The 16,975-nt window shown below is 46.7% G+C and overlaps 1 protein-coding gene across 1 annotated transcript; it reads left to right on the forward strand.

The window, feature by feature from the left end:
• Positions 1 to 3,021: 3,021 nt before the first annotated feature.
• Positions 3,022 to 10,880, forward strand: GJA10 (gap junction protein alpha 10). The gene is made up of 3 exons (XM_045010296.1): positions 3,022 to 4,551; positions 5,840 to 6,038; positions 10,666 to 10,880. Exons 1-3 carry the CDS (start codon positions 3,022 to 3,024, stop codon positions 10,878 to 10,880), a joined length of 1,944 nt encoding a protein of 647 aa, XP_044866231.1.
• Positions 10,881 to 16,975: the final 6,095 nt, after the last annotated feature.

Below are 16,975 nucleotides of genomic sequence, written 5' to 3' on the forward strand. Positions count from 1 at the left end.
AAACTGTGGTTTATTTAATCTGTTTCCCCACCCCACTTGAACACAATGCCCACATCTTTCTGGAGGTCTGACACAAATACAAAATTATTTCGAGAATCCCATACTTTGCATCTTTAGAACGACACTCATTTAACCCAGAGATCTCTTGCTGTGTAGGTAACAGACTAAGGGGTTTAGTGTCTTCTTTGGGGAACAGTTAGTGACAAAGAGAAAGAGACACACACACACACACACAAACTTGTACTAATGGGACTTGGAACTATTCTAGTGATCTTGAATTGCTCTGCAGAAGGATTTTCACACGTTCTTAAAATCTTCAGTTCACATGATTGGTATTAGTTTGGCACTAAATTGATATTTACTGGTATCATTAGGATGAAATGAAGATTATTTGCATGTGGGGGAGGGAGAGTTTGGTCTCGCCTCTCTCTCAGTTGTAGACTTCAGACTTGGTTTAGCAGATGGTCAGAGTCTTTCACCTCTTGTTCGTTGGATGGCCAGTCCAGGGAAGAAAACAGGATATACAACTCTGGGTGTCCTTGTTAATGCAAGAGATCGCCTCCCTCCCTTTCTGTCTACATAGTTTAGTCTTTTGTAGTGATCAATGTCCTTACTCCGCCTCAGGGGATACATCAATATCTTCACAGGCCAATTAGATGTTAAAGGCTGGTAGTTGTAATTTGATGTGAGCCAATGACCTGGCATCTTGATTTTGAAGTCACATCAAAGATTCTAGGTTAGAGTGTGAATGTCTTTAACAATAACCACAGATGTATGTCTCTTGAAAACAGGATACAAGAAAGTACTATGTGTTAAGGAAATGATAGACAGACTTTCACTTAGGCCCAAGACATCATTGTCTTCATTGTTTAAATATAATTAATATCTTGTCAGTGTTTACTTACCCACACATTCCCACACATCCACATGACAGTGAGTTAAGACACTGGGAAAAGAACTCTAAGAGGTGGTGCAAAGTCTATGGCAAGTGGATGACCTTATTCTAATAACCTTTTGCCTACGAACCAGAAAGCTGCTTCAAACATCTCCTAGTAATCGAACTTTCATTAAACATTTGGCCAACTAAAGTGACTCAAGCCTAAAACCAAATATGGCTTAGGTTCCTTACACAGCTAAACCCACCTGCTTTTCCTTCTCCAAAGGTTGAGATGTTCTCTACTCCTAGGATGCTCTATCAGAACTTGTTCTTCAACATTGGCAGTGAAAAACAATTTATAACTTCATTTAAACAATGTCTGTATGAGAGAGAAGGAACATAAAGGAAGAACATTCGGACATAATCTCAAAGTCTCAGGCTTGTAAAAGCCACACTTGTACATCTTCCACTTTGCCTACACTAAAGAATTTTAGCAAAAAATTCCCACCAGCGCTAGGATCAGTTCAGCTGAACTGGTATAAGCACAAGTGAGATCCCTAGTGTAGATGAGGTTCCAGTGGCTTCCAGTATTTTACCATGTTAGTGAAATATAAGGGAAGTGCTATTGAATATAACATCCATGTTCACATTAAATTTTTTTAAAATATCAATTTGGGAACTTATATGAAGCTCCCACAGAATTTCCATAACCGGCTGCACTGCGGTGCCTCAGAAACCAAGGGCCCTTGTTGCAGAATTTATGTCCCATTTGGTGAAGAGCACAAGGGCCTTTGGACCTCAGCTAATTAAATGAATTTTCCCACACTCACTGATAAAAATCTTGATATCACCCATGTTGTGTTCCCCAGTCTATCTGTAAAGATACTCACAAATCCTAAAATTAGTGATCAAGCCAAAGCCCCATTGACTTCAGTAAGACTTTGCCCTAATAAAATCTAAGCCTCCCCCCTCACCCGCAAATTCTTTGCATGTGAGTATTCCTGTTGAACTGAATGAGACTACCCACAGGTGTACAGTTAGAAATTTGCTCAGATGGTGCAGGTTTGGAGCCTACATGAAAACTTCATCTTTGTTCCCATAGTTGGTAGGAAGCCATGGGCTGAGAGGCTCTATGACGGAGGTAAGGTACTAGCAATAAAAGTGTCATGTCAGGCCTACTTTTCAAAGTACCGGCAATGAGCTTAGTTTGCCCGCCACACTGCCGTAGCTGTCTATATTCAAAGACAGAGCCACTGCTACAGAAATTGAGTGGGTGAAGCTGCTGCCAGCTATAGCACGATTATATGAACAATGATATGAAAAAGAAAATCAACTGCTTCAATAATAGTAAGGATGTGATGTAAACCAATAAGTGAGGAAACAGCTTCAAAAGTTTATCATTGAAATCAGCCTCTAAGAGCATTTTATGATCTTAAGAAGTGATCTCTCTCCTGCCATCCATCGCCACCCTCTGACAAACAGAGGCTAGGGACACCATTCCTTACCCCATCCTGGCTAATAGCCATTAATGGACTTAACCTCCATGAATTTATCCAATTCTCTTTTAAATGCTGTTATAGTCCTAGCCTTCACAACCGCCTCAGGTAAGGCGTTCCACAGGTTGACTGTGCGCTGTGTGAAGAAGAACTTCCTTTTATTTGTTTTAAACCTGCAGCCTATTAATTTCATTTGGTGACCCCCTAGTTCTTGTATTATGGGAATAAGTAAATAACTTTTCCTTATCTACTTTCTCCATATCACTCATGATTTTATATACCTCTATCATATCCCGCCTTAGTCTCCTCTTTTCCAAGCTCAAAAGTCCTAGCCTCTTTATTCTCTCCTCATATGGGACCCGTTCCAAACCCCTAATCATTTTAGTTGCCCTTCTCTGAACTTCTCTTGCTTTTGCATCTCTCACCCCCTTCCTTGATATGATGTTAATTTTGTGTGTGTATTAATGAGCCATTGATCAGAAAACTCATGAACTTTTAAAATCTCTTCCCTTATGGGTGTATCATAAGGAAATATGAAAAAAACATAACTGAACATAGCTGAAAAGCTCCAGTTCCTATAGAAATGCAGCTTAATGTGGGATGCTTTAATGACATGGGATTTTCCATTTCAGACATGAGCCTCTGATGATGGGGGATTGGAACTTGCTAGGGAGCATCCTCGAGGAAGTGCACATTCACTCCACCATCGTGGGAAAAATCTGGCTCACTATCCTTTTCATATTCCGGATGCTGGTGCTGGGAGTGGCTGCTGAAGATGTTTGGGATGACGAGCAGTCTGAATTCATTTGTAACACTGAGCAACCTGGCTGCAGCAATGTCTGTTATGACAAAGCCTTCCCCATCTCTCTGATCAGATACTGGGTGCTTCAGATCATCTTTGTCTCTTCCCCATCCCTAGTGTACATGGGACATGCACTTTATAGACTTAGGGCCCTTGAGAAAGAGAGGCAGAAGAAGAAAACCCATCTGAGAGCCCAGCTGGAAGAGCTGGAGCCGGTCCTGGAGGAGCACAAGAGATTGGAGAGGGAGCTGAGGAAGTTAGAAGAACAGAAGAAGGTGAACAAAGCGCCCTTGAGAGGGTCCCTATTGCGCACCTACGTCCTGCATATCTTGACCCGCTCAGCGGTGGAAGTGGGCTTTATGATAGGTCAGTATCTTTTATATGGGCTTCAAATGTATCCCCTTTACAAATGCACTCGTCCTCCCTGCCCTAACACGGTGGATTGTTTTGTGTCCAGACCCACAGAGAAGACCATCTTTATGATTTTCATGCATAGCATCGCAGCCGTCTCCCTGTTCCTGAACATCCTAGAGATTATCCACCTGGGGATAAAGAAGATAAAGAAGACCCTGCATGGAAGGCAGAGAAGAGAGGCAGCGATGGCAGAGGAGACAAGCATTTGCACCTTGAAGAAGAACTCGGTGGTGCAGCAAGTTTGCATCATGAGCAATTCCTCCCCTCAGAGCAGCTATAAACTTTTGCCAAACCAGCAGGGTGGGCTGCCTGTTTACTTGCCCCCAGTACAAGGATACAAAGTGCTCCAGGCACCTGCTGATCAGTGCCAGCGGGCAGTAGGGATGGGTGCTGAGCAGCGCCGGTGCAGCACAGACAGGCCTAGAAGCGAGCAGCACCATGGACAGGTCTCTCGCCTCTACAAGCACCCGGAGCACCCCCAGGAGAGGGAGCAGCACTACAGACAGCTCCCCAACCAGCACCTGGGACAGCCATCCCGACACCCTTCCTCCAGCAGCGAGGAGACCCACAAGCAGCCCCAGCAGGGCATAGAGAGATGCCCAGGGAGTGAACAGCACATCCCGGAGCCGCCCAGGAACCCCGTGCAGCAGGCCAAGACTCCCACTAGTTCCGGTCCGCTGGAGATTCCCCAAGCCCTCCGCAATGTACTCCGCAAACACAGCCGGGTAGGCAGCTGCAAAGACTATGGGGACGATCGCGGTGACTCTCCGGACAGCGGGCACTATCAGGGCAATCGTAAGGCCAGCTTCCTGTCCAGGGTGCTGTCCGAGAGCCAGCTGGCCAGTGACTCGGAGAGCTCCGACTCCAGGAATGGCTCCAGCTCTGAAGCCAAATGCAGAGAGGAGAGCAGCCCACCCATCACCCCACCACCCCCTTCTGCAATGGGACGCAGAATGTCCATGGTAAGTCGACCTAAGTGTCCTGCCCTCTAGTGTGAGTTACTGCTCTTTGGAAGGTGTCTGAGCCTTAGGCCAGGCCTCAGGATGGCCAGGCTGTGGCTGGGGAGTTGTGTGGATACAGTAACAAATGACATACCTGGCCTCATGCAAGTAGAGGGCCAGAGCCATTAATGGGTAAATGACAAAGGGACTGAAAAGAAAAACACGCCATTATTTCCTATACATCCCTCACAATCCCTGGAGGTTTCAAATCAAATTATCTCTCTGCTTAACTGGGATTGTCTTTTGCCTCTAAAGTGAATATTATCAGTAACAGATCATTCATCACTTTATTGGCTTCGGTCACTGAGGTTTCATATATATTTAAACTATATAAATATATCCCCCAATTGATCTTTAAAGGATTTTACCATATCCTAGTAGAGGTTCATTCCAGTACAAGAAATTAAACTAAAATCCTGTCCCCACTGAAATGAATGAGAAAATTCCACTCAGCTTGAGGGGGCAGGATTTCTCTTGGACTGTAACTTTGGGTTAAACCATTGCCTAAATTAGATTGTTAAATCTTTATCAAAAATGTAAAATTTCTACTAGATTAGGTATTTTTTTTTTGCCATAAAACACTGAATAATACAGCAAGTGGGTAATTTCATATTTAGCAACTGTTCATATTCCGTAACCACACAAGCTGTCTGAAACTAGCTTGCTTACTTTCGATTTTAATAAACAATTGTAATTTGGATCCAGATGCCAACAAAGTTGCATTTTAAAATAATTTAAGCTCAGCAGTTGCAAACCCTTAGTCGGGCTCACTGGCATTGGGGGAGAGGGGCACAGATTTCACTGGGAATACTCCAGTAAGTATGGATTTGCAGACCTTCAGATACTATCTTATACCATCTGAGGCAAAAATGATTTTAAAAGAAACCAAGCTTAATTTCAAAACACTGTGGGCCCTCTAATACGTGCCATTCCATTCTCCCCTATTCTTTAATAACTACCCTTTTTACACATTAAAAATATGTCTGAACCCCTGCCTAACAAGCAGAAAGTATATTTGTACATTATTCAGCACATTACCATTTGTATCCGCCAGTTTCAATTGTGCCATAGTCTCTATAATGTATAGACAAACAACAAATACCATACAGAAGAAAATTCTCATTCTCTTAAATACAGTATCATCATTTTCCCTTTGTTGTTTCCAATATTGCCTGAAGAGAGGGCTCAGAGTCCATCTCGCTGGTTTTCTATGTCTGCTTGAGGCTGAGGTCTCTTTTCTCCTCCTCAGCAACACAGACTATCACAAGCAAATCATACCTGTCCTCTGCTCCCCACAGTGACTTGCCATAGAATTTTGAATGAAGTTCAAGGTCTGGGTCTTTATCTTCAACGAGATCTATGGCCTGGGCCCAGAATATCTGAAAAACTGCATACTACTCCAATAACAACTATGATGCTCTGGCACAGTGGGACTTTCTACGATAAGGGTAAAGCTCATCTGTGCAGGAGAGTCAGAGCTTTTTCAGGGACCTATCTGTTGGGGGAATGAACTCCCTCAGGAACTAATGACAAACCTCCCATTACAAGTACAAAGTGCATTGTCTTTGACCTTGCTATATAAATACATAGCAACAGGCATATTTCTAAAAAACAAACCAAAACAAGATACTCCACTGCACACTCTTCTCCCATGGAGAGAGGATGAAAGAACAAACAACACATAACAGATGTTAGTCATGCTGCTTAATGCACTACTAGTGGGCATTCAGATACTATGATGATAAGTGTAGCATAAGGACTGGAATATAATAGAATGGGATTATTTAAAAGGTAAACAGTAAAACCAGAACAAACAGGACAGAATTTAAGTAACATCTTAATGAAAATTAATGAAAGCCTTGCCTGCCATTCTTAAATACTGGACATGACAGTATCTGCTATTTTGCCTTTTGGGCCAGGTCTTCTGAAGAAATACATTCAACTTGCAAAACCAAACAATTTCAATGTTCTTGAAAGCAGCACACCTTGTTCAGCATGCCAGTGTTTGTGGTAAACACCCTTCATGGATCACTATCTGTGTGAATGTCACCAGCATTTTGAAATTTGTATACACACATCAGCTAATCTGTCACTTCCTGCCCACAATGTATCCATGCCATCCCAAGGCAGACATGCTGTTACATACAATTTGATCACTATTGCAGCAAATGCAATTTGGTATAAATATTGCTAAGAGACTTGATGAAGAACAATCAAAATCTTCCAATGCACCAATATATATATTATATATATTGCCCTAGGAAATAAAAAAAACTATACCATAATGTGTCTAATGCCTCCCTATCCCTATGGTTTCTATACATTATGGCTGGAATTGTCAAAAGTACTTAGCATTTGCCAAACTTTGTTCCCATTTACATCAATGGGAGTTTTACCATACAATAAGGTTTAGTTTTTAAAAAATGATATTATTTACCTACTTCCCCAACAGGAACATTGGGAAGATTAATTATTTGATCTTAATATAAGACAACAAAAATGAAAACATTTAAAAAATTTAAACTGAAGTACAAAAAAGTCTATTTCTACTTCTGTTTAATAATGACTTAAAATAATAATCCAGACAAAGAATTGCCCCCCTGAAACCTGATAAACCTACACAGCACAAAACCTAAATACATTTTCAAACAACAATTTAAACAGCCAGAAATATACTACGCCACTCTGCACTGCCATTGGTCAAAAAAATTCCTAATTTGGAGGGAAATCACCCTCAGACAAAGGGGGTGATATTATCTCTTCTGTCTTTTATGATTACTTCCCCAAACTACCACCACCACCTCTATCTTGGCTGGAATAGGTCGCAGTAGATTTTTTTTTCTTTCATCTATGCCCTAATCTCTACCAGATTTTGATTAAGGCACTCAGCAACATCACCTCAATTGGATGAGATAGAACCAAGCTGGTTATCATCTGCATCTGAAAACATCAGTCTTTGCCCCATTAATCCTTCCAGGAGCCCCTCATTATAGATAGAACCCTGCTGCACCCCATATTTGAGATTCCTAGGAGAAGCAAAGCAATTGCCTACAACTGCTGTCTGAGCTCTCTCTCAGATAAAAAAGTTTAAATTTACAAAAGAATCAATGCCATCCATTGCTGCTAAGGACTGCATAAGAGTCAACAACATTCCATGATTAATGTTATTGAAGGCAGCTGGCAGAACTAGCAATATTATCATAGATGCTTGATTTTATCCATTACCAGGAGGAGATAACTGACCAATATAACCAGTGCAGTCTCCTGGCCAAACACAAGTTTCTACACAGATTGACGAGTGTCAAGAAGACCAGGAGCATCTTCCTAGTACTTCTCTATGGGCCCTCACCAGTCAGGAAAAAATTGGACCTTAAGCACAGATGTAGCACAAAGTTCTTCAACGTCTGGAGTACCTCTAAGCAATATTGTCCTAAACTGAATTTGCCACTTGGGATACAGCTCTGTGCTCCTGAATGCTAATGCATTGCTCTGGATCAGCTCAATTATATTTGCAAAATAATAAATTTCATCACCAAATGTGGGACTCAGACCAGCCATTGAGCAGAGACAGTCCAGATTAGTCAAGCTGTCTAAAGAACCCCTGTCTGAAATCTGGTAGAGATTAAGAGCCATTCCTTTGCTTCATGCACAGCCATGGCATACGAATTTTAAAAATCTTTACTCAGCTTTTACCCAAGACTTTTACTATGAGCACCCTATCACTTCATTTGTCAGAGGTGATTCATAAACCAACGTAAGCTGTAAGAGTGAACCTGGGGAAGAGTACATCAAGGGGACATCGTAGGGAAGGCCAAAAGATTGTTAAAATATCCTCTGGACAGAGCAATCCTTTGGAGAAACAACATTTTCCCTCACAGCTCTCTGAAAATCCTTTAGTTCCATTACCCTATAGGGCCAGACCACCAAAACGGACCCTTCATTCTGACAGGAGAGAAGTGCTACAGCCACAAAGTTGAGAGAGAATATTCAGGCTATGACACAGGTATAATTTTCAGTTGCCTTTACCTGCACCAAACACAACTACAGCATGACTTGCTGTATGAGTGAGCTTGCAACAAGCTAAGATAGTCTCATGGCTATCATTGCTGTCATGAAATCCTCAGCTGACTCAGGGAGTTTGTCATCTATGTGGATGCTGATGTCAACATGAACCATCAGACTCAGAGGTTCCAAAACCACAGTAGTGAGGAATTTCATCACTCCCACAGAACCTTTGCAGTGCAGCAGGGCAATCGGGACATGGATAGGGCTCCATTTTAACCCCTGCCCAGGACTCACATGGAAGATGTACACCTAGCTTTTCTGGGCCCAATCTGCCCTCAGTTACACAGCTATAACTCCCCCCTCTCCCATTTTAATCAAGGGGGATTACAGCCATGTAACTGAGGAGAAAATGGAATCCTGCCTCAGGGCCAGATCCTGCAAGACCTCCTCACATCAGTAGTCCTCCTTTGGACAAGCAGTCACACTGATGTCACTGCGAAGTGACCCACTGACTTCAATACAATTACGTTCATGAGTGAGGGTTTGCTGAAGCGTCAGTCCTTACTATCTACACTAGTCATATTTTAACCTTTGGGTTCACTGTGATATTAACTAGATCAGCCACAAAGTGGACCAGTGAAGGACCTGATCCTGCAAACCTTTATGCCTGTAACTTTACTCTTATAAGGAGGCCTATTGATTTCAGTAGAACTTCTCCCATGGCTGTGTCCAGGAGCAAGCAAGTGCAATATGCTTGTCTGCACTGAATGCCAGGCAACTGGGAGCTATTTGGTTCATGGCATAGGAGTTATCTGAAACTTCTCAATGGGGAGCAGAAAATGAGGTATCAGAATTCTCCCTTGAAACAGTGAAGAAGGGGAGAGAGGAGAAATTTACTTTCCAAGCAGTCATGAGTGGAAGGGCAAGATCCCTTACCCTTTCTGACTGGGATACATCAGGAACGAAGATAAAGAAAAGAGGAGCTAATGCATGGGATAGCGTTTATAGTGTAGACATGCTCTATTTGAGCTTGATCCCATTAGTTGCTAAGGGTATGTCTACACTATAAACTTATGTTTATAAACTATGTTTGGTCGATTTACAGCCCTCACAGTAATTACCCAGTGGGGAACGGAGAGCTATTCAGCTTGGACTCTTACAGTCTTTTCAGTACACACAAATGGTCACCCACCCAATGGAAATGACTGTATATTAAAATGTTATGGGTCTGTTTGATACTTAGAACAGCATGGACTATGCCAGCTAAGCCCCCCTCAAGACATAGCATTGGGATGAGAAACTGAGCAAAGTCGCTCTGTTCTACTCAGATGCTGGAAAAGCTTTAAACATTAATTTTTTATGGTTGTTTTCCTCCATCAGCTCTTACTGTTATTTTTCATGCAGTTGGTTTCTGTGTGACTGTCCTAATTCCTGAATGCTCTGGATTATTTATATGCTGCAAAGTGAACTCTGCCCAGGAGTGCTCCAGTGTAGTTTGCGATGAAGACAGGTGAAGTACCAAGGGCCTGTACAGTTTACTTGATCAATTAAACTAGCCATCCGGCAGGCTCACAGACCATGCAGGCTCAAAATGACAAACTTGTGGGCTGATAAGAAATTGGCACTCAGGGCTCTCCTGTCTGAGGAATGTGTATGTTAATACAGATCAGGCTGATTTTTAGAAACTGGAGCTCTGCTGAGTGTAGCTTTGTCCATTCATGTCTAGGAAACCTACAAAAAAGTTGTACATTCATTTGCTTATACGTTTCCAGCATCGGGCCTGCAGGTTTGGGCCCTTCAGTAGAGTTACAGCAGTGATTAACTTGGTCTTTTATGTATAAATACAATAGGGATTTTTCTGTTACAATTGCAAAAGGTAGTATAATGTAAATGTGTTAAATATATGTGTTAATGTATAATGTAAATGTGTTAAAACAAACAGAGTTTTTTAAAGTTCCAACCATATTTTGAGGGAACCTGGGTTAGTAACAGTGGTTTAAAAAAACCAAACCTCTCTGTCTTCCTTAAGACCATTCAGTCTCATTCTCTCTTTCTCTTGTTATCTTTCAGAGCATGCTCCTCGAACTATCATCTATCATGAAAAAATAATGCCAGTCTGGGGACAAGAAAGAAACCATGGAATCGGGTACAAACCATTCCTCAGCAGGAAGAAAAAGAGCAGCCTCTCCGTTTATTCTGAAGCTAAAAAGCATGATGCAGTTCATGGAAGAAAGCCCTTGCTTTACACACTGCCAAGTTTTATGCCAGCACACGTAGCAACATAGCCTGACTCCCATTATGGGCTGACAACCTGCTTCAAACCTCAAGATTTCGCTCACATATACCAAGCAGCAGCTGCTTTGTGTGTGCAGTTACTGCAGAAATAGCCTTGTGTCCTTGGAGAACATTTGGGAGGCACAACTTGTTGTTTAGGCCTGTAGTGTTTATCTCTATAAGATGCAAGATCTATACTTTCAAAGGAGTAGTAAGACCTAAGACATTTGCAAGGAAGGGTTACTCAGGGTACGTCTTCACTACCGGCCGTATCGGCAGGTAGCAATCGATTTCTCGGGGATCGATATATCGCGTCTCATCTAGACGTGATATGTCGATTCCCCGAACGCGCTCTTGTTGACTCCGGAACTCCACCAACGCGAACAGTGGTAGTGGAGTCGACATGGGGAGCCGCGGACATCGATCCCGCGCCGTGAAGACGGTAGGTAATTCGATCTAAGGTACTTCGACTTCAGCTACGCTATTCACGTAGCTGAAGTTGCGTATCTTAGATCGATCCCCCCCCCCCCCCAGTGTAGCCCAGCCCTTAGAGATGAAGGTTTTCTGAAGGATTCTTTTACATCTCACTCCCTGGGGCCTAACAGCCAGTGAATAAAAGATGAAAGCAGCACACCAGGACTTTGTAGCACAGTCCTCCTGGTTTAACAAAGAGATCTGAATCCACGCTGCTGCTCAGCAACCTGGGCTAAAGTGAAGCGCACCTTCTTTTAGGGATTAATTGCCACTCTGACATTGTCTCCCTCATTGCCAACACCCTCGCTGCAAAAAAACAGTACACAAAATCAAATTGGCTGATTGCTTTTTAATGTGCAGCTTACGCATTCTTCTTCAGTTTGCTAAATGAGAGATCCTTAAAACATCTGCCCGGGATCATAAAGATCTCATTCCTTTGTTCATTCCATCAGTTCCTATATGGGCTGTAAAAAAGAAAAAAACATGTTGTCACAGAGTGGGGGAAGTCAGGGCCCTGCACCCCTCTTTCTGCAATTCACCGTGACTCTCAGTCAGCTAGTAAAACAGAAGGTTTATTAGACGACAGGAATGCAGTCCCAAGCAGAGCTTGTAGGTACAGCCTGGACCCCTCACAGTCAAGTCCTTCGGGGGGGTGGGGGATTAGGGAGCTTAGACTCCAGCTTTGGGGTTCCCTGCGTTTCACCACCCAGCCCAAAACTGAAAGCAAAACACCCTCTAGCCGTCTCTCTCCCCCTCCCCCCGGCTCCTCCCCTCCCTTAGTTCCTGGGCAAAGGTGTCACCTGGCACCACCCCTGTCCTGGCTCAGGTTACAAGCTCAGGTAACTCTCAAGTAAAATCATCCCCTGCTATCCCATCCCCAGTGAGGACAGTCCCAGTAAAACTAGACGATATTCCCAGGTCAATCCGCCCCACTCCCTATTGCGTCACATCTCTCCCCCCTTCCAGACTGAGCTGAGCGGGGTCACTCTGACCAGTGGCCTGGGGAAGTTCAGGGTCCCCTCCGGGACAACGCATCCGCTATCATGTTGGCACTTCCCTTCACATGGACCACGTCCAAGTCATAATCTTGCAGGAGCAGGCTCCACCTCAGGAGCTTGGCGTTGGCTCCTTTCATCTGGTGTAGCCAGGTCAGGGAAGAGTGGTCGGTGTACATGGTGAAGTGTTGCCCAAAGAGATATGGCTCTAGTTTCTTAAGGGCCCACACCATGGCCAGGCATTCCTTCTTGATGGCAGCATAGTTTTGCTCCCGGGGTAGCAACTTCTTGCTCAGATACACATTGGGGTGTCTCTCCCCCTTTTCATCATCCTGCATTAACACTGCCCTCAGTCCCGTGTCTGAGGCATCGGTGAACACCATAAAGGGCTTGTCAAAGTCTGGGTTTGCCAGAACTGGGTCACTGACCAGAGCGTTCTTCAGTGCACAGAGAGCCCCCTGGCACTCCTTGGTCCAGACCACCTTGTCTGGCTTTCCCTTCTTGCACAGCTCAGTGATGGGGGCGGCTATGGAGCTAAAGTGGGGCATGAATCTTCAATAGTACCCCACCATCCCAATAAAGGCTTGGACTTGCTTTTGGTTTGTGGAGCGGGCCAATCTCTGATCACCTCCACTTTGGCTGGTTCCGGCTTTAGGCAGCTGCTCCCCACCCAATGGCCCAGGTACAATACTTCAGCCATCCCCACCTTGCACTTCTCAGCCTTTACGATCAGCCCAGCCTCCTGGAGTTGGTCCAGCACTTGTTTAACCTGGGACATGGGGTCCTCCAAGGTCTGGCTAAAGACACAGATGTCATCAATATACGCCATGGCAAAACTCTCCATCCCCCTCAGTAGCTGATCCACCAGGTGCTGGAAGGTGGCCGGTGCCCCTTTGAGGCTGAAAGGCAGGGTCAGGAACTCATAGAGCCCCAGAGGGGTGATAAAGGCCGATTTCAGCCTGGCATTTGCATCTAGCAGCACCTGCCAGTAGCCCTTTGTAAGATTCATAGTGGTAAGGTACCGAGCGCTTCCCAATTTGTCTAAGAGCTTGTCAGGCCTGGGCATGGCACAGGCATCAGAAACAGTGGTGGCACTGGGCTTCCAATATTCCACACAGAACCGGATCAACCCATCCTTTTTGGGGACCAGCACCACCGGCGAGGCCCAAGAGCTGGAAGACGGCTGGATCACCCCCAAAGCCAGCATGTCCCTGACCTCTCTTTTCAAGTCCTGGGCAGTGTTCCCTGTGACTCGGAAGGGGGAACATTTTATAGGCAGGTGCAATCCTGTCTGCACTCGGTGGACAGTCAGATTAGTGCATCCAGGCTCACTGGAAAACAGCTGTCGGTACAGATGCAGCACCCCTCTGATCTCAGCTTGCTGGGCAGGGGTCAGCTAATCAGAGAGGGGAATTGCTTCCGGGGGGAACCAGCTCTTGTATCAGGAAATAGATCTACTAAAGGGTCGGCTCTCTGCTTCTCCCAGTATCCACACATGGCCAGCACCACATTCCCTCTATCATAATATGGTTTCATCATATTCACATGGTACACCTGGTGGTGGTGTGCCCGGTTCAACAGCTCCACCACATAGTTTACCTCATTGAGTTTCTTGACAACCTTGAAGGGACCTTCCCAGGCAGCCTGTAGTTTGTTTTTTTGCAAGGGAATGAGACCCATCACCTGACCGCCGGTGGCGAAGGCGTGGGCCCACGCCGTGCAGTCATACTAGACCTTCTGCTTCCTCTGGGCTCTGGCCAGATTCTCCCTGGCCAGGCCCACGAGCTCAGCAAGTCTTTCCCGGAAGGTCAGGACATACTCCACCACTGACTCTCCATCGGGAGTGGCCTTCCCCTCCCATTCGTCTCTCATCAGGTCTAGGGGCCCCCTTACCCTCCTGCCATATAACAGTTTGAAAGGCGAGAACCTGGTACACTCCTGGGGTATTTCCCTGTATGCGAACAACAGGTGAGGTAAGTACTTGTCCCAATCCTGCGGGTGCTGGTTCATAAATGTTTTTAGCATCATCTTTAGCATCCCGTTGAACCTCTCCACCAGCCTGTTGGATTGGGGGTGATATGCTGAGGCCCAGTTGTGCCGGACCCCACATTTCTCACAAGCACTGGAGTAGGGCCGACATGAAGTTGGACCCTTGGTCTGTTAAGACTTCCTTGGGGAACCCCACTTGGCTGAAAATGGTCAGCAGCGCATCTGCCACAGTGTCTGCTTCGATGCACAATAAGGGCACTGCCTTGTGGTAGCGGGTGGCGAAATCTACCACTACCAGAATGTATTTCTTCCCTGACTGGGTCGTGTTACTGAGAGGTCCCACTATGACCACGGCCACCTTCTAGAAAGGCTCCTCTATGATGGGCAAGGGTCTCAAAGCCACTTTCCCCTTGTCCAGGGCCCTCCCCACCCTCTGACCGGGGTCACAGGATCGGCAGTACTGTTGGACATTAGTAAAGACTCCAGGCCAGTAAAAGTTCTGTAGCAGCCTCTGCCTGGTGCACCAGATCCCTTGGTGCCCTGCAAGAGGGATGTCATGGCCCAGGTACAATAGCCTGTGGCGATACTTCTAGGGTACCACCAGCTGCCACCTGATCCCCCATGACTCCGTATTCCCTGGGGGAGCCCATTCTCAGTACAGGAACCCCTTCTCCCACAGGAACCTCTCCTTGCAACCTCTCCTCATGGTCTGTACCGCACCGAGGTCAGCCAGGTCCCTTGGCTTCCACAAGGAGGGGTCTTTCTGCAACTTGGCCTGGAACTCAGTGGCTGGGGAAGGGATGGGACCTGCTCCCTCTCGCCGGCTGGGTTGGAAGTCGCAGCCCCCGTGAGCCTTGTTCTTGGGTGCTCCCTCCCGACCAGGCTAGGGTTCTGTGCCTCCAGTATGATATCCTTCCCGAGGTCAGGGCGTAGTGCCCCTCACCGGCTCTGGGTAACGATTAAGGCGTTTTGGGGGTTGCTTGACCAGTACTCCAGGTTCCCCCCCCCCATCAACACCTCAGTGGGCAAATGGTGGTGCATTCCCACATCCTTGGGGGCCCTCCTTGGCCCCCCATTTCAGTTGTACCCTCACCATGGGCACCTTGAATGGGGTCCCGCCCACCCCCATCGGGTCAGGAAGGTGCTGGGCATCACCTGATCTGAAGCTACCACCTTGGGCCGGGCCAGCGTCACCTCAGCACCCGTGTCCCAGTATCCATAGACTTTCCTCCCATCCACCTCCAGGGGAACAAGGCATTCACTCCGCAGGGACAGCCCCATGCCCACCCTGTAAACGGAGAACCTGGTGTCCGGAGCATCCAGCCCCCCAGAGAAGCTGGCCTGGGGCCCTCCTCTCTCCTGAGCAGTTGATAAGCTGTCAGCCCCCCCTTGCCTGGGAAGCGTGCCCCTCGTCCGGCTGGGTCTCTACCCAGTTAACCCGGTGTGGGTTCGGTCTGCTCAGTCTGTCCTTGAGCTTGGGGCACTGGGTCTGAATGTGGCCTCTTTGGCCACAGTAATATCAGCTCATGTCCCTTTGGTCCCCTTGAGCTGGTCGGTTGGTCCTGACGCCAGATGTTCCCCTTGGGAGGGGGTTCTCCACGTTTCCCCTTTGGGAGGTCCCAGGGTGACTCTCTCTCTGCATCATGGCAGACCTGTTCCTTTGGGACTCCTCCCTGCCACCCCCGACCGGCTCTTCACAAATTCATCGGCCAGCCGCCCAGTGTGTCGCGGGTTCTCTGGCTTTTTGTCCACCAACCACAGCCTCGGGTTGGATGGGCACCGCTCATATAGTTGCTCTAGTAAGATCAGTTTAACCAGGTCTGCCTTCGTCTGGGCCCCATTTGCCCACTTGTTGGCATATCCCTCCATGCGGATGGCTAGTTGCAGACATGAGACCTCAGGGGTTTTATACTTTCCCGGTACATTTCAGGAGTCAGCCCAAACTCGCGTAGCAGGGCCTTTTTGAATAGTTCATAGTCCCCTTTCTCCGCCCCCTTCCAGTTGGCGGTACAATGCCACGACTTTAGGGTCCAGCAAGGGGGTGAGAACCCGGAGCCTGTCCACAGGATCAACCTGGTGCAGCTCACAGACCATCTCAAAGGCATCCAGGAAGTCATCCATGTCCTCCCCCTCCTTATGCTGGGCCAGGGTGCACTTATCAAAGCTTCGTGCAGTCCTGGGTCCCCCCTCACTCACCGCAGCCAGGGGCTCGCTGCTCCTCAGCTTGGTCAACACCAGCTCATGCTGCCTCTGTCACTCTTCATGCTGTCTGTTTTTCCCATTCTGCTTGCTCCTCCATCAGTTCCTGCTGCCTCAACTCCAGCTCTTTCAGCTTTAATTCCTTCTCCAATTGCAGCTGCCTCAACTCCAGCAATGGGGAGCTCCGCAGGGACGATCCCCTGCTGGCCAGGGGAGAGCTCCACTGGGAAGATCCACTGCTGGCTGGGGGTGTCACGGTGCCCTCGGTATTTGCTAGGCTCCTCCCAGCCCTTCCCCTAGGCATAGGAAGGAGGGGTCTCGGGAAGCCCTCAGCAGTCAGCTGACCACTCCCAGCTGGGACAGACACTGGTGCCTGCGCTGCATCTGCCAGGCTGCTGCCCTCAGAGACAGAGATCAGTTCATTTGAGCGATCTCTCTCCTCCAGCTGG

The sequence above is a fragment of the Mauremys mutica genome, chromosome 3 (assembly GCF_020497125.1).
Source record: "Mauremys mutica isolate MM-2020 ecotype Southern chromosome 3, ASM2049712v1, whole genome shotgun sequence".
In the NCBI taxonomy this organism is placed as follows: Eukaryota; Metazoa; Chordata; order Testudines; family Geoemydidae; genus Mauremys; species Mauremys mutica.